General features: G+C 43.4%; 1 protein-coding gene across 1 annotated transcript; it reads left to right on the top strand.

Annotated features, from left to right (window-relative positions):
- Positions 1–1585: 1585 nt before the first annotated feature.
- cacng6b (calcium channel, voltage-dependent, gamma subunit 6b) lies at positions 1586–12831 on the top strand (the record flags this gene model as incomplete). Its single annotated transcript, XM_083648857.1, has 4 exons — positions 1586–1958; positions 9771–9845; positions 10189–10326; positions 12396–12831. The coding sequence occupies 4 exons, from the start codon at positions 1586–1588 to the stop codon at positions 12614–12616; spliced, it is 807 nt and encodes a 268-aa protein (XP_083504983.1). The 3' UTR covers positions 12617–12831.
- Positions 12832–18958: the final 6127 nt, after the last annotated feature.

Here is an 18958-nt window from a genome sequence, read left to right as displayed (position 1 = left end):
CATGTATCAGAGAAAGCACGCACTAGTCTACGGCTCACCCCAGATCGGCAGATGGGGTGGAGCAACAACCGGGACAACAGGGGGATTTGGCCAAGTACAATTGGGGAGAAAATGGGAGAAAATCAGAAAAAAAAGATAAAAAAAACAAAAAACAAACAGACGTGCATAAAAGACTGGTTCATTTGCTGCATCGGCTAATATGCAAAACCCCAAGTTTCAGCCTCTGAAGCGGTTAGCACCAAGCTCTGAATTAAGTGAGCCACCAAGTGTCTGTGACCTGCTGTCCTGGTGCTGCCTGCCTGCTGGCCAGGCTTGTTGCCTCCACTATGTGACCCGGCCACAGTTAATTACTGCAGCAGCCCCCACTCTGTCAGAGGGTTCAGGCATGAATTATCACCTCTCACACAGGGCGAGGTGTGCCCGCTCACTCACGCTGTTTAAGCTGCTACAAAGACCCCTCACTCTCTGTTTGGAATAACACAAACAACTCTAGGAGCCAGGACCCACCTACACTCAGAAACACACACGCACCCTCAGAAAGACAGGCGTGGCAAAAGATTCCCAGCATTTGCAATGTAATGCATGAGGGGAGGTATTGGTAATGTAATGCATGAGGGGAGGTATTTGTGGCAATCCATGATCCCCTCAGATCAAAGGGGATCTGGGTCTAAGCCACAGATACCTGCTTGGGGAAGAGCTCTGTAGGCCGCTGCTCTGGGAAAATAGAAAATGGGTGGTCCATTCTGGCACTGGTGTTGTCATTCACCTTGACCCCAGCTCCAACCCACTCGAATACCTCCAAGCAGGACATCATCCAGAATACCTCCAAGCAGGACATCGTCCAGAATACCTCCAAGCAGGACATCGTCCAGAATACCTCCAAGCAGGACATCGTCCAGCGCTATTGTTCCTTCATCTGAGCCGCAATCTGCCTTTCGGGGAAAACGCCATATGGCGTATCCATTGTTGGCTTGGAGCATGTCATATGGCTTTTACAAGGGAATGGATGCTGATAAAGCTGTTGGAAATTAAAGATTATAATTGCGATGAAATGATTTTTTGCTCTTGTGAAACATATGCTGGCTGCTCTTTCATCTTTCTCTCTCGTCTCTCTCTTTCAGGGGATTGGACGAAAAACAGACGCCGGGCTCTCCTGGTCTCTCCCTCCATCTCTCACTGTCCTATCATTACCTTACTTCATCCGCCCTCTGCTTCAGCAAAGCTCGATCCATATCTCTTTCCGTTGCATTGCCTTAGTTAACACCCCCTGCTTTTCTTTGATCCTCTGCACTTTATACTCTATCTATCCTCCATCCAGCCACTCAGAATAGCTGTTCGCTGTATCAGTTCCTCTCCTTTTTCAATCCACAGTTTTTATTCCTTGCAAAGCTGCACTCAACCTAAACCTCTCCTCATTTTCTCAACTTCTTCTTTCTCAGCCCATCGTCTTCTCACCTTTTCCTCCATCTTTTTTCATCTACTACCCATTTCTTTATTTTCATCAATCACCTGTCTGTTACCCATTTGTGGCTCTGTGCCCTGACTGCTCCCCTGGTTTCTCTGGGCCTGACTAGTCGAGATCATCATGTGGTCCAACTTCTTTGTGCAGCAGGATGAGGAGGGGCGCGTGGGGGTGGCGGGGGCCGGCCCAGGTGGGGGGTTGGGAGGCTTGGCGGGAAAGAAAGGCGGTCGGGCTCCGAGGCGGATTCCCAGGATGAGTGACAGCCAGGAGGGCAAAATCAAGCTGGCCTTCTTCGTTGCCATCGTGGGCGTGACCCTGACGGTGCTCGGCGTGGGGACAGAGTTTTGGGTGGAGCTGGCCCAACCAAAGAACTTCAGCAGCAACCAGACCTGCCAGACAGCCCATTACGGCCTGTGGAAGGGATGCATCCGCACCCTGTGGGTGGCCGACATAGACCCAGAGAGAACCAGCTGTGGCCCTGCTGAACTACCTGGAGGTGAGACCACTGGTTGTTGGCATGCTGTGATCTTGGAATTATAAGGTTCTATCTCACTTTTTTCTCTGTCTTTTTTTTGGGTCATAACTGAGTTCCGGTAACACTTTACAATAAGCATTAATGGTGAGTTAAAGGAACAACCCACTTTGTATCATTACAATGTCAGTAATATATGCAGATGGGAAGCCTTTACCTTGTCTTCATGTTTTCCTGCACTGAGAGCTCTGCAGTTTTTTCCAGGCACTTCTGTGTCAGAATGACGCATTACATGTCACTCTGGACATTCTGGACACAGAAATGAACAGATGTTGCTCAAGGGCGACTTCGAGGGCAACTATAGATTGTTTATTTTTATTTTGTATGTATGCGCACATGACAGAGAATCACATTGAGAGCCTTAACAAGCATTAATGACTCACCCTAGCTGGCGGGGGCGGAGGTTCTGCAGGCAGAAGAAACTGATATTTCTCGGTGTGGAAAACATATAGAGAAGGTAAGCACTGTCCATCTGCTTATATTACCGAGATTATAATGATACAAAGCGGGTTGAAATTATACAAAGCGGCCTTCCTTTAATGCTTAATAAGCATGAACTAAACCTTAGTTAATGCTTATGACCCTAATCCTAACCATTAACTAACCCTAATCTAACCATAACCAGTCCCTAACCATTCATTAACCTTAAACTATTAAATAATGTAGAAATCAATACGTTAACATGAACACCATTAGTAAATGATTACTTGTCACATTAGTTAACTGCTTAGTTAATGGTTACCCTTAATTAATGCACCCTTATTGTAAAGTGTTACCCATCAACCAATAGAGCTGAACATTCACGTGACATTTCTTGCCCTGGGAGTTTCCCATTCATTTTCTCCATAGACATTTCAAAAAACCTTATATAACCATATATACCAGGGATACTCAACTTGGTTTGCCCACGGGCCACTTTTGCAAAAGTTTAGTCTGACAATTTGACTCTGTCATGAACCCACATAGCATCAATGTGAACCACCAAGCAGAATGCAAACTAATAATCAAAGCAATAATCAGAGCAACAATGCAAACACATGGAAGTTAAGTTAGTTAAAAAGTGCCTGGGCGGCAAGCAGGCGGTGATATTTGACAATTTAGCTGAAGCTCAGTCAAACTTATTTAACGTTAGTTTTCATTGTGAATTAGAAAATGGTCGGGGGGCTACTCAGCAGTCAGCACCCTATCGCAGGCCGCACCTGGCCCCCGTGCCGCAAGTTGAGTATCACTGATATATACCATATATAGCTACCCCGTGACCTACTGAATCATGAGTGACCATAAAACATTTCAATTGGAGCAAAAACAAAAAATAACATTGGGATAAAAAACAAATTTTCATTCCGCCCACCCCTTCCCCCCTGTCTTTATTTGTTCTTTTTGCTCAAAGTGAAATGTTTTATGGTCGCTCATGATTCAGTAGGTCACGGGTTGGCTTGGTTCCAGCCTTAAAACTCGTTATATAAGGATTTTTCAAAATGTCTATCGAGAAAATGAATGGGAAACTCACTTCCGTGGCAAAAGATGTCATGTGACTGCTCAGCTTTATTCTATGAGTGCCTGTTGATAGTGTGTGTGTGTGTGTGTGTGTGTGTGTGTGTGTGTGTGTGTGTGTGTGTGTGTGTGTGTGTGTGTGTGTGTGTGTGTGTGTGTGTGTGTGTGTGTGTGTGGGGTGTTATGTTTTGAAAATAATGATTTTTGAGTCTGTAACTTTGAAGCTCACTATCTCTCAGAACTATCCTGAAGGCAGATAGAACCGTATCATTCTAAGCTCACGATGTGTCTCTGTGCGTTTGTGATTTTGTGCTTATCTGTCTGTCTCTTCTTCAAGCTGTCTCCATCGAGGTGAGCTGCAGGGAACGTGTCTTTATTCGTTTCTCTGAATGTCTGTTCATGTCTGCTTTGCTGCAACTGAATTGCCTGGCCATGTCAGCCTATCTCCAGGCTGCCTCCATGCTACTTTACCTGCTGCGCTATTACTGTCAATGATGCATTATTATGGAAAAGGTCCAAGAGATGTTTCTGGATCGGTTGCAAGTTGTTGACGACATTGAGGAGAAAGGCTGCACACCTCATCTCCATGAGTCTTCCTTGCCATCACCACTGATCTGAAAACAGAGGGAGCATGCATCACTAATATGATGTATGCCCACTGGGAGTATGCTTACATCTGTAGGTCTCTGAGCCCATAAAGGGATAGCATCACCATGGGCTTGAATTCAACAAATTACCATCCCTCTGACATGAGCTACAGATTTAACAAAATATTTTATGATTTATGAGATTTATCCGAGATCTTTTGGCCCTGTGTTTATATGTATATCCACTGTAACCTTGCAAAGGCATAGAAACGATAGTGTACTGTATGTGAGGCTGCCTGATACATATGTATCTAGGTCATCCTACAGATAATGTGCAAATTGAGTCATTAAAGAAATACGATGCTGTAAGACTGATCCAGTGGAATGAAACAATGTGATGGGCTTAGAGAAGAACCACACAACCTTCTCCTATTATAACAACCAATATCTGCACACACAATTACAGGTAGCACAATATATCATCTCTGTGATGCATAACAGTGGCGGTGTAATATGGAACATTGTTAATTTCACTAAATAATTGACTATTGTACACATACTATAGACAGGTCTATGATGATTGTGTTGATGAGCATCCACAGCCACTCAGTGTTGTCACAGCACTTTCTATATCATGGCTGCCAATTTGTGGCCAGCGTGCCACGTTTGGCCGCGCTCCCTTGTTTTGGTCCGTCGTGGATTTGAATAAAATAGAATAAAAAATCTGTGGCCAACACGATTGTCTTTCAGAGGCTGTAGCAGGCTCACTTTTAAAGCTAGAGTGAAGATCCTTATAGCATATGAAACCAGAAGACCTACAATAAGACATCCATTGGTACCAGGTCATGCTACTGTAGCTTGTAGGGGGCTAAATAACGCTCAAATGTTAGGCACATTTTTGGCAAAGGGAAAAACTGGCATGACCATTTTCTTTTTTTTTGTAATTCTCTTTTTATTATAGAATTATCAGGTCCATTATACATTTCACACATTTTCCTCATTGTATCCATCTTTTCATCATGCACAACCATATACAAACATCCTACCCAATCATTCCGATGTCAATTCAAATAATGATGTTGTCTTTCTTAAACTTATGTACTGTTATTGACCAATAATCCCCAATGTCCTATCCTATGTCAATAACTTACATCAATAATCCACACTTTTATAGTGCTCGAACCCGAGCAATGGGGTGTGCCTTCATACTACTCTAACCCCTTATCTTACGGGGGATGAAATAAAAACAATCCAGCATACAGACAGAAAAAACAAACGCTATTACAGTTTACACAAATGATGGTCTAATATTTATGATGTACATTATCCAGCTTTCTCATCTTTTCAGGAACTTGTCCTGTTGCAGTCTAATTGAAAAAGTAATTCTCTCCATTTTATATATTTCGTAAATTATATCAATCCATTCATCTACTGTTGGTCTGTCCGGTCTTAGCCACCTTCTAGTAATTGCTTTCCTGCCTGGCATGACCATTTTCAAAGGGGTCCCTTGACCTCTCACCTCAAGATATCTGAATGAGAATGGGTTCTATGGGTAGGGTTAGGTTACACACCTTGAGTTGCATGCACGTTCTGTCAGAAAGGTGTCTTTCCCTTTAAATATGCCTATGTCTATTACAATCAACTCTGCAAGTAAAAAAAAAATACTGTTAAGCAGATAAAAGAGTGGCTTAGATTTAGAATGCATTGTCTATAAATAATACAGTTTAATGTAATGTAATTTCACACAACATCAACATGTATTTTTGGCCCACGTCCCTCCATCCAGATGAATTTTTGATCCTTCATGGGAAAGAATTTGGGCACCTCTGTTATAGATGCACCCATGAACCATTTATTCCACTCGAGGGCTGGTAGGTTCTCCAGTGCCTTGATTATCTGCACAATGACCTACTTCTGTCTGAAAAGCCAGTCCAGAGATGGATTGAGGCAGGTATTTGGAAGAATGCAGTTCGAGATATAGGCAAGGTATTTGGAAGAATGCAGTTAGAGATATAGACAAGGTATTTGGAAGAATGCACATAGAGATATAGACAAGGTATTTGGAAGAATGCACATAGAGATATAGGCAAGGTATTTGGAAGAATGCAGTTTGAGATATAAGCAAGGTATTTGGAAGAATGCAGTTCGAGATATAGGCAAGGTATTTGGAAGAATGCAGTTAGAGATATAGGAAAAGGCATTTGGAAGAATGCAGTTAGAGATATAGGAAACGTATTTGGAAGAATGCAGTTCGAGATATAGGAAAGGTATTTGGAAGAATGCAGTTCGAGATATAGGCAAGGTATTTGAAAGAATGCAGTTCGAGATATAGGCAAGGTATTTGGAAGAATGCAGTTAGAGATGTAGGCAAGATATTTGGAAGAAGGCAGTTAGAGATATAGGAAAGGTATTTGGAAGAATGCAGTTCGAGATATAGAAAAGGTATTTGGAAGAATGCAGTTTGAGATATAAGCAAGGTATTTGGAAGAATGCAGTTTGAGATATAGGAAAGGTATTTGGAAGAATGCAGTTAGAGATATAGGAAAGGTATTTGGAAGAATGCAGTTCGAGATATAGGAAAGGTATTTGGAAGAATGCAGTTCGAGATATAGTAAAGGTATTTGGAAGAATGCAGTTCGAGATATAGGCAAGGTATTTGGAAGAATGCAGTTAGAGATATATGAAAGGTATTTGGAAGAAGGCAGTTAGAGATATAGGCAAGGTATTTGGAAGAATGCAGTTAGAGATATAGGCAACGTATTTGGAAGAATGCAGTTCGAGATATAGGCAAGGTATTTGGAAGAATGCAGTTAGAGATATAGGAAAGGTATTTGGAAGAATGCAGTTAGAGATATAGGCAAGGTATTTGGAAGAAGGCAGTTAGAGATATAGGCAAGGTATTTGGAAGAATGCAGTTAGAGATATAGGCAAGGTATTTGGAAGAATGCAGTTAGAGATATAGGCAAGGTATTTGGAAGAATGCAGTTAGAGATATAGGCAAGATATTTGGAAGAATGCAGTTAGAGATATAGGCAAGGTATTTGGAAGAATGCAGTTAGAGATATAGGCAAGATATTTGGAAGAATGCAGTTAGAGATATAGGCAAGCTATTTGGAAGAATGCAGTTAGAGATATAGGCAAGCTATTTGGAAGAATGCAGTTAGAGCTATAGGCAAGGTATTTGGAAGAATGCAGTTAGAGATATAGGCAAGATATTTGGAAGAATGCAGTTAGAGATATAGGAAAGGTATTTGGAAGAATGCAGTTAGAGATATAGGCAAGCTATTTGGAAGAATGCAGTTAGAGATATAGGCAAGCTATTTGGAAGAATGCAGTTAGAGATATAGTAAAGGTATTTGGAAGAATGCAGTTAAAGATATAGGAAAGGTATTTGGAAGAATGCAGTTAGAGATATAGGCAAGGTATTTGGAAGAATGCAGTTAAAAATATAGGAAAGGTATTTGGAAGAATGCAGTTAGAGATATAGGAAAGGTATTTGGAAGAATGCAGTTAGAGATATAGTAAAGGTATTTGGAAAAATGCAGTTAGAGATATAGTAAAGGTATTTGGAAAAATGCAGTTAGAGATATAGGCAAGGTATTTGGAAGAATGCAGTTAGAGATATAGGCAAGGTATTTGGAAGAATGCAGTTAGAGATATAGGCAAGATATTTGGAAGAATGCAGTTAGAGATATAGGCAAGATATTTGGAAGAATGCAGTTAGAGATATAGGAAAGGTATTTGGAAGAATGCAGTTAGAGATATAGGCAAGGTATTTGGAAGAATGCAGTTAAAGATATAGGAAGGTATTTGGAAGAATGCAGTTAGAGATATAGGAAAGGTATTTGGAAGAATGCACATAGAGATATAGGAAAGGTATTTGGAAGAATGCAGTTAGAGATATAGGAAAGGTATTTGGAAGAATGCAGTTAGAGATATAGACAAGGTATTTGGAAGAATGCAGTTAAAGATATAGGAAAGGTATTTGGAAGAATGCAGTTAGAGATATAGGAAAGGTATTTGGAAGAATGCAGTTAAAGATATAGGAAAGGTATTTGGAAGAATGCACATAGAGATATAGGCAAGGTATTTGGAAGAATGCAGTTAATGCAGTGTAATCACGGCCTATCTCAGGGAATCTGCTGAGACACCGCCAGGACTGAAGAAACGGTATGACAGCAGAAATAACTCTCTCCTCATATAGTGCAGATTATGCAGCATATGAGTATAAATACACTACTCACACTCAAAACCTAGAGGGATGTTTCACAAGATTGTGTTTATATCTATCGAGTTGTCAACGGCTGATTCATCTTGCCTGTCTTAATGTTATACGTACGCCTACATCTGCAAGCGCGTCTAGCTATTTCATAAATATCCGTGGCGGGGAGATGGTCTGTTGGTCTCTGAGAGCAGCCAGGATGGAGGATCCAAACACTGTTGGCCCACACCGCTGTGGCTGTAGGCTCGTCATGTTTGGAGGAAAGCTGTTTTGCCATCTCTGCCATCTCTGTTTCACATCCCTGTTTACATGATGCCCTGGCTGCTGTCCCCAGCACTGATGCCCTGCCTGTCATCTCAAGAGCAGCTATCCATCTCCACTGCCTGCTGCAGAGGAACATGAGGCTTAATGATGATGGCCTGAGCAGGGCTAGTCTAGAGAAGGTAGAAGCAGTTCTCCATGATAACAGAACGTGTAGAGATCAGTAGATTGATAATGTTGCAATCAAAAGTGTGTTTGCACGTTGTGTGCAAGCCCAATCATGTTTGCACGTGTGGCAGAGATGTGTGCATATGTGTCTCAGAATGCATGCGAGTGTGTGTGTCTGTGTGTGTGTCTGTGTGTGTGTGTGTGTGTGTGTGTGTGTGTGTGTGTGTGTGTGTGTGTGTGTGTGTGTGCGTGTGTGGTCATCTTTGACCACATAGCATTTAGTAGGTGAAAGTCATCACTATGCGCTCGTGAAGCCGAGCGGAATCTGACTACTTCACAGTTTTTGTCTAAATATAGAGAAGGGGCAAGGAGGAAGGGGACCGAGGGAGAGTGTGTCTCTAATGCAGTATTAACCATCTCCTGCTCCCTTCACCTCCTCCTCCATCTGTGGCTCCTTCTCCCCCCTCTCTCTCCCTCCTCCCCCCCCCCCCTGCTGTCTTATCCTCTGACCCTCCATCCATTCCGTCCTTCTCCTCTGCCAATTTCCTCATCACTCGCTCACCCCACATATCCTCTGCCTCTCTCTGCCTTTCTCTTTCTCTGCCCCTTTCCCCCCGTCTACCTCTCCTTTCCCCCCTCTCTTCCATCCACCCATGGGTTTTGCCGTCTCTCACTCTCTCTGGCGGCGCCATATGTGCGGTGCTGGGGAGTGTGTGTGGAGCAGTGTGTGTGTGTGTGTGTGTGTGTGTGTCTGTGTGTGTCTCTCTCTGGGTATTCCAGCTACCGCCCGACACTTGGATATAAATAGGAATGATGCCTGGGAGGACAGAGCGCATGGATGCATAGGAGCCACATCACAGAGGACCAGCAACCATCCATAAGAGAGAGAGAGAGAGTCTGTGTGTGTGTGTGTGTGTGTGTGTGTGTGTGTGTGTGTGTGTGTGTGTGTGTGTGTGTGTGTGTGTGTGTGTGTGTGTGTGTGTGTGTGTGTGCTTGCGCGCACGTGTCTGATCTCTTCCTCTGATCTTTTCACTTTACCCACAGAATCCAACTGCACTTACTTCAAATTCTTCACCTCTGGGGAGAATGCAGTCATATTCAAGAAGACGACTAATAAGAGTGAGATATCATACGTTCACCTCCTCTTCCCTTGCTCTTTCCATCTGCCTCCTTCACTCCCACCCCTCTATCCGACTGACACATTGTACAGTACACACAGATACACAACAAACAGTTGCACTGCTGCAGCTATCCCTAGTGATGTTCACTCAGGTGCTTATAATATCACTTTGCTGATCTTTCACTTCCCCTCTGAGAACTCCTCCCTCCCACCCAGCCATTCACTCACTCACTCATTCACTCACTCACTCACTCACTCACTCAGTCCCTCTTTAACCACGCTTAGTCACCCGTTCTTTCAGCCCCCTCTCCTCTTCTCAGTCCTCTCCGTTCTCATCCTCAGATCTGAACCTAGCGGCGGCCATCTTGGCCCTGCTGAGTCTGACCATGATGGTGATGGGCTCCATCTGCATCACCATGTCCCTCAGCAAAGGAGTGCCCTTCTTCCTCAAGCCAGCCTCCTTCTGCTTCATCCTATCAGGTGAGACATGTAGCATGACGTTAAGTATGGATGGCAAAGTCACCATGTGTCATATGATTTAAAAAAAGCTCTACTACATTTCTGCAGCGACGACTGATGAGTGACAAAATAGATGATTATTTGGCCACTATGATGAATGATTAGATGTAGGTCACCAAACCCGTGCAGAGCTTAGAGGGAACATTGGTCCCCTGAAGGGATTTCTGGCAATTTTTGCTGGATCTCTGTCTCTATTATAATGCTAAAAATTACAATATCAGATTTGGACTCATTAAGGCAATGCAGTTTAGCCATTTTAGCCAGTTTAGCCATACTTCAGCCGCCCCCTATGTAGAGATTTCCGCAGCATAGAAATAGAGTGGGCTAATGATGTTTCATTTTCAGTCCTGTTAGTAGGTTACTTTAATATAACCTACTGTACAATAACTAGTTGCAAGGCTGTTAGTAGGCTACTTTAATATAACCTACAATAACTAGTAGCAAGGTTAGAGCTTTTGCAGGTTGCAGGCACCTCCTTCTGCAAGTTACTAGTAATCGTATAAACCTACTCCAACAAGTCTGGGTACCATGTTTCATTATTTCCAAGATGATGAGAGGTTGAAAGGTTGATGTGAAACACCCTAATTCTCCCCCACCCTCCTTCTCCATCCAGTATTTAGTCAAGTCAAGTTTATTTGTATAGCCCTAATTCACAAGCATGTAGCAGAGGTCTTCACAGAGAATATGTCTAGCTAGGTCTACCTAAGCACTATCAATAAACAAGGTTGAACAATCTTATGAGGGAGAGAGAGGAGGGAGGGGGAGAAGGGGGAGAGAGAGAGTGGGAGAGAAGGGGGAGAGAGAGAGTGGGAGGGGGAGAAGGGGGAGAGAGAGAGTGGGAGAGAAGGGGGAGAGAGAGGAGGGAGAGAAGGGGGAGAGAAGGGGGAGAGAGGAGGGAGAGAAGGGGGAGAGAGAGTGGGAGAGAACGGGGAGAGAGAGGAGGGAGAGAAGGGGGAGAGAGAGAGTGGGAGAGAAGGGGGAGAGAGAGGAGGGAGAGAAGGGGGAGAGAGAGAGTGGGAGGGGGAGAAGGGGGAGAGAGAGAGTGGGAGAGAAGGGGGAGAGAGAGGAGGGAGAGAAGGGGGAGAGAGAGAGTGGGAGAGAAGGGGGAGAGAGAGGAGGGAGAGAAGGGGGAGAGAGAGGAGGGAGAGAAGGGGGAGAGAGAGGAGGGAGAGAAGGGGGAGAGAGAGGGTGGGAGAGAAGGGGGAGAGAGAGGAGGGAGAGAAGGGGGAGAGAGAGAGAGGGAGAGAAGGGGGAGAGAGAGAAGGGGGAGAGAGAGAGTGGGAGAGAAGGGGGAGAGAGAGGAGGGAGAGAAGGGGGAGAGAGAGGAGGGAGAGAAGGGGGAGAGAGAGAGTGGGAGAGAAGGGGGAGAGAGAGCAGGGAGAGAAGGGGGAGAGAGAGAGTGGGAGATAAGGGGGAGAGAGAGAATGGGAGAGAAGGGGGAGAGAGAGAGTGGGAGAGAAGGGGGAGAGAGAGCAGGGAGAGAAGGGGGAGAGAGAGAGTGGGAGATAAGGGGGAGAGAGAGAATGGGAGAGAAGGGGGAGAGAGAGAGTGGGAGAGAAGGGGGAGAGAGAGCAGGGAGAGAAGGGGGAGAGAGAGAGTGGGAGAGAAAGGGGAGAGAGAGAGTGGGAGAGAAGGGGGAGAGAGAGCAGGGAGAGAAGGGGGAGAGAGAGAGTGGGAGATAAGGGGGAGAGAGAGAATGGGAGAGAAGGGGGAGAGAGAGAGTGGGAGAGAAGGGGGAGAGAGAGTGGGAGAGAAGGGGGAGAGAGAGAGTGGGAGGCGGAGAAGCGGGAGAGAGAGAGTGGGAGAGAAGGGGGAGAGAGAGTGGGAGGGGGAGAAGGGGGAGAGAGAGAGTGGGAGAGAAGGGATGGAACAGGGGGGGTAGGAGAGAGAACAGAACAAACAGGGTAAAGTGGGGCTGAGCGATATGGTTGAAATGAATATCATGATAATCATAAGGATCATTCTTGATACCAATGTATATCACAATATGGTTCATGTAAGCAAAATCCTGTCTCTTTCCATCCTTGCAGGTGTACTGGTCCTCCTCTCCATCCTGGTCTTCCACCAGTCAGTGCTGGCCTTGCTGGCCAGCGACCACTCCATCCCTTTACACCACGAGCTGTCCTGGTCTGTGGCCTGTGTGGGCTCTGCCGGAGCCATCCTTATTATCGGCGGTATCCTCTTCCTCATCCTCTCCCTTCCCTTCAGCCCCTGGCAGAAATGCCTGCCTCACAGGGATAGTGCCACCTAACACTTGAATGCTGAAATATGCATTTTTCCTTGACGTTTTGTGTGAGAGCAAGTGTAAAGTCCATTTCCTGAGGGCTGCGTGGATCAGCAGGGTTTTGAGCTTGCTCTTGGCATTTAATTGATCAGACAGCTCATACTAGGTCTTAATCAAATGAAATGAATTAATGAAAAGCAATTAACAACACATAAGGGACTCCCCAGCCCGCCAGGATCTGAGTTAGCAAAATGTGTTTTAGTGTTTGTCGATAGAAAACTAGATGGAGGGACTGACTTGAGGGGCTGCATGGTTCACTGCTGACTTGTAGCTCTAGATTGTGTTTACTCCATCCAGTGCCAAGAATATGCTCACTAACTTAGCTGTACAACCACATATAGCTCTGGTCTCTCTAGTGTTATAGGGTAGTGGCTCTGGTCTCTCTAGTGTTATGGGGGAGGGGGGAAGATTTGAAACCTCGGATAAGTTGCTATTTTTAAATGTATTTTGTAAAAAGTAAAAAGTAAATAAATCTCTGGAAATCCTAAAGCACCATGGTAGCCTATCTAGTAAATGAAACGAAAGGGTACTTTTTCATTACTAACCGGGCAACAAAACTACTACATTTTATAGGGCACTTGGAGAGCGCATATTCCGCCAAGGCCAATTGCTTGCTTGTGAGTCGGATCCGGATCCCCTCCAAAATGTAATGGGTTCTTCCTTGAACCATGCTACACCCTTCCACAAAGTTTCATGAAAATGGGGCCGGTAGTTTTTCTGTAATCCTGCTGACAAACAGACAACAAACAAACAAACAAACAAGAAAACAATCAAGCAAGCAAACAAACAAACAAACAAATGGCACCGAATACATAACCTCCTTGGCGGAGGTAATTAAGCTAACAATCAATATGGAGGAGCTACTGTACCATTTGTAGAAGTGACTGTTATGTCTGCAACACCTCGCCTTTCCATATGAACAGGGTAGATGCATATCATTAATATGTTACTGAACTATGAATTAAACTTTTATTCAAACTTGATAGAAAAAGCTATTCTTCACTATTTTACTGAATATTTATGATCTAAATGTGTTTTCAAACTGTTGGGTGAATGCAGCTTCAGTATCTGAGACGAATGTATGTTTGAATGACATCAACTGTGAGGTACATCACAGTGTATTGTATAGACTCACTTTATAAGCACAACTCTGTACATAAAATGTATGTGTTTATACTTTACTTGTTCACTGTTTTGTAGTGCTGTTTCCAGTATTCAGTGTATTTTCACTATATATACAGTAAATACACTTTGTTTACGTCATAGGATTCTCACCTTATCTCTCTACCAGGAAATGTTACTTTAGAAAACATATGCTGTGTTATTTCTACGTATATAGATAGATGTATGTGACACCAGTTTTGCTTATCAATAAAGTGATTTCACATAAAATAATGGCCTCTGTGTTGTTGCTGGTGTGACGCTCTGTCTGCCCTTAAACTTGACATTCACCCATTTTCACCCTTACATTCTGTGCCTCCTAACATCTCTGCCTGTAAAAAAAAACTCCCCCGCACCCCTTCCTCTATAATTAGGCCATAGCTCATCGCAGTGTATTTCACTGCAGAGGTTGGGAAACCTTATCCTTGAATTTCAACTATGTACCCCCAGCCTATCCTCATACCTCTCCTTCCCCACCCTGACCTCTGTGCGTCACTGTCCCTGCTGTCTCCAGGGGGGCCCCTCAGCCTCTGACCCCACAGCCAACCTACTGATCGGGTCAGGCAAGTCACAAAAGCTACTCTCATCCCAGCCCAGCAGGTTGTCTCAGCATAGTGCCACTGACACGCACGTAAACACACTCACATGCATTGCACACACACACACACACACACACACACACACACACACACACACACACACACACACACACACACACACACACACACACACACACACACACCAAAATACTGTACATGCTCTTAGCTCCCAGTGGGCAGAAACTGAATCCACATGACACACTATCCTGGTTGTATATATAGCTGTTTAATAGTTGGACGGAGACTGCGTGGCAAGTGGTATATGAGCACTAGTTGCATGTTTGTCCACATGGAACAGGGCCAAAAACTTCATAGAAGACATGAAGATTGCCCAAAGTAGGTGGAACGTCACGATTTGAAAAATGTGAATGGCTGTTATTGGTCAAGTTGTAATATATTGCGATCTGCGTGATGTAGAGCAATGCATGTGCAGTATACAGCATGACTTTCCTTGGCAGCCCCTCACCATGGTCATGCCTTTCGTTGCTGCATCACTGTGTGTTAGTAGAGTGTAGTAGGTATGATAATGGCTAGGGAATGGCATTCTAAGACATAGACTAAAGTGGAGTAGGGTATGATAATGGCAAGGGAATGGCATTCAAGACTTGCTAACTAATGCCCCAGGCCCAGTGGCACTGCTAGGAATGTTAGGACCCTTTAAGATCTGACACTGGTCCCCCACCTCCGCCTGCCCCACCTCTTGTCTCCAGTGGTGTAGTCTAGTTTATTGTAGTGGGTATACTGTACGTGTCAGCCTGGTGTAAGATTTAGTTCCTGCGTGGGGGGTGGGGTTTATGAGGGGCGTTCCAGAGGGGGTTCATTATTATTTCATAGACAAGAAGTTAACACAATGACTGTTTTGATCATAGTTTCTCTGTTATCTCTCTACCTACAATACAGATATACAGTCATGGAACTCTGGACAATATCACATCTAGAAATATTGTTAGATTTGGGTTTGAGAGACAAAATCTCATCAAATTGTGATCCATGATGACCATGCCATGCACAGGGTGAATGGAGATGCCTTCCCCTGCAGTTATCTAGCTGCTATTTGGGAAACAAAATCACTGATCACTGACAAAACTATATTCATATGTATCCTTGCACTTTAAGTGGGTATACTCAAATCCTGGAGCTTTCCTAGTGGGTATACTGTGTATACCTGCGTATCACGTGGCCTACACCACTGTTTGTCTCTGAAGGGCCCCCTCTAGTTTGGTCTACCCTGAAATAACCCCCCTCCCACACACACACACACACACACACACAGGCCACAGACACCCCTAGCAGTGACCATCCATCTGGGGCCTCTCTCTCCCTGCCTGTGGAGGTCAGGAGGGAGGCTCAAGGGACCAAGAGCAGACGTCGGTCAAACAGTATTTAAATATAGTTCTTAGAGAAACCTGCACGAGGTGCCAGATGGGCACATCAGGGCAGAAACAGTGACAGAAAAGGTCACTACATTGACTTTCAAATACTTTCCTCCTTGTATGATCCTATTTGGCAAATAGCAACCATCTGGCACCGTCCATATATTAGCATGTTTGACCCAGGTCTGACAGGGAAGATCAGAGCCTATTAAGATCACAGTATGCCAAAGATGATGGGAGAAAACTTCAGTAGTCACTATGAGCCGTGTTTGTCCCTAATGAAGCAACATGTGAATGCTATATATACTGTGTGTGTGTGTGTGTGTGTGTGTGTGTGTGTGTGTGTGTGTGTGTGTGTGTGTGCGTGTGTGTGTGTGTGTATATATATATATATATATATATATATATATATAATATCAATATCAATAGGCAAGACATTCCAGAGAATACTGAATACTTACAACATGCTGCAGTACTATCATGTTCCTTAGATGGTGGTTCTCAAACCTTTTCAAGCCAAGGACCCCCATTTGATTACCCCCCCCCCCCCCCATCTGATAAGAGTTTTTGCTTAGTATATGTTTTATAACAGAAAGTGTATGAAACCCATGACCAAAACAGTCATACATTCTGTCATTGTGTTACTGATGGATGGAATTATAGTAAAAATTAAGTATCCCCCTTTTTTACTGGAGACCCCCTGGAACCCCCTCAAGGACTCCTGGTGGTCAGAATGTACATGCTCACTATTTGTTTCAGAGGAGACCCACTTCTCTCTTCAGAATGTACATGCTCACTATTTGTTTCAGAGGAGACCCACTTCTCTCTTCAGAATGTACCTGCTCACTATTTGTTTCAGAGGAGACCCACTTCTCTCTTCAGAATGTACCTGCTCACTATTTGTTTCAGAGGAGACCCACTTCTCTCTTCAGAATGTACATGCTCACTATTTGTTTCAGAGGAGACCCACTTCTCTCTTCAGAATGTACATGCTCACTATTTGTTTCAGAGGAGACCCACTTCTCTCTTCAGAATGTACCTGCTCACTATTTGTTTCAGAGGAGACCCACTTCTCTCTTCAGAATGTACATGCTCACTATTTGTTTCAGAGGAGACCCACTTCTCTCTTCAGAATGTACATGCTCACTATTTGTTTCAGAGGAGACCCACTTCTCTCTTCAGAATGTACATGCTCACTATTTGTTTCAGAGGAGACCCACTTCTCTCTTCAGAATGTACCTGCTCACTATTTGTTTCAGAGGAGACCCACTTCTCTCTTCAGAATGTACCTGCTCACTATTTGTTTCAGAGGAGACCCACTTCTCTCTTCAGAATGTACCTGCTCACTATTTGTTTCAGAGGAGACCCACTTCTCTCTTCAGAATGTACCTGCTCACTATTTGTTTCAGAGGAGACCCACTTCTCTCTTCAGAATGTACCTGCTCACTATTTGTTTCAGAGGAGACCCACTTCTCTCTTTGGCAAAAAAGAAACAAGACAGCAGTCTGTGAATATGTCTGTTATTGGTTTTTTTTATAAACTTCGTGCAATACAGTGTTTCAGTTGATCACACATTTAGATAAACCATAATCATTTGTCTAGATATATCTATTCTCAACTACATACTATTCATATTGCCCACATAAATGCTATCTGTGTGCAGTTTTATCACATTATTCTTTTTCTCAAATGAAATCAAAGTAATGAAAATGTATAGAATCTGGAAGCGTCTGGTTGTTTTGTTTCTTCATTATATAACGTAGTGGGTGTCCATGGTTCAACCCGGATCTGCAGTCACTTGGAACAGTTAAGGAGAGGGGGGAGGGGGGGGTGTTTACTTGTGTATACATTCTCATCAACATAAACTTGGTCAAAGTTCAAATTCAAGAGTCAGCGGTCACAGGGGAAGCACAGTGAAAAGAATCTTTGGGGGAGGTTAGGGGTCGTCTCTGGCAATTCTGTTATTGGTCATGTGACAAAGTAGGGAAACATTAATCATGTGACCAAATGAGGGCAGGGGCGGAGCCAAGTAGGGAGGAAGAAGGTTGGTTGAGGAACCCCACAAGAGTTCAAGAAGGCCAGCCTGTACCCGCACACAGCAACAAAAACACTTCACCCAAACCCTCCCTGCCCCAAATGCATACCCAGTTTGAACAGTGGTCCCGAAAAAAGTATCTATAGACTTTACAAATATGTATGTGTAAATTACAATGTACATGTATCGCTTCAAAAGTTTTCTCTATTGTGTGTTTTTTTAAACCCTCGTACCCCCACATATACATTATTGTATATATTTTTTGCCAATGCCATTGAAAATGATGAGTTGCATGTCTGTTGTGTAGAACTCACTTTGGGACTCTCCATAGAAAAGACGAGTAGGTTTTTGTTTTTCTGCTCAGGCAGCAACCTTCACCTGATTCTGTACAAATGTATTCTCTTTTCTCTGCTTCCTCCAGACAGAGGTTTCCGTTAATGCCCAAGAACAAACATCTTCAACACGACTACAGCTACTAGTACTACTGTTAACACTGATTAGAATGGAAATAAGACGAACACAGGCCCAGAGAAAACTCAGATTCATCATAACAATGAAGTTGGTCAGTTGTCCCAGTCACTCACATTATTGTTGCATTTCATTCAGTAACAATATTGGAAGACAATGTACAGTATTCACATCTGACTTCATGTTATAAATGGTAAAATAACAAAAACAAAAAACAAATAAAATGTTGAATTATCTATTAGGGAGACTAAAATAATAATCATAATAATCATAATAATCATAATAATCATAATAATAACAGTAACAATAATAATAATAATAAAGGTAATAATAATAATAATAATAATAATAATAATAATAATAATCTAATATACAGCCTCTCATTCTCCCACATATTGTGCACACTCATGCTTGACACTTTGACACAGTTACATAGCTCACTGGCAGTCCCAGTGGCTCTGCATGGAAGAAATTCACAGTAAAAGTCGTCAAGATCTAAAATTAGAGTGAAAAATCATGAAAATTAAATTTTCATTCCAAACTATTGTGTTGCAAACAGAGCTAGCTTGTAATAACGCTAAGAATAATCACAACAACAATTTACAGAATGATTATCTTGTTAAATTAGCAGTAATATTGCACAAAAAATACGTGGAACATTTTCATAATAGCC

Source organism: Poromitra crassiceps (genome assembly GCF_964638095.1).
Source record: "Poromitra crassiceps genome assembly, chromosome: 1".
In the NCBI taxonomy this organism is placed as follows: domain Eukaryota; kingdom Metazoa; phylum Chordata; class Actinopteri; order Beryciformes; family Melamphaidae; genus Poromitra; species Poromitra crassiceps.
The sequence above is the reverse complement of the archived record's forward strand: the minus strand, read 5'-3'. Positions and strand labels throughout refer to the sequence as shown.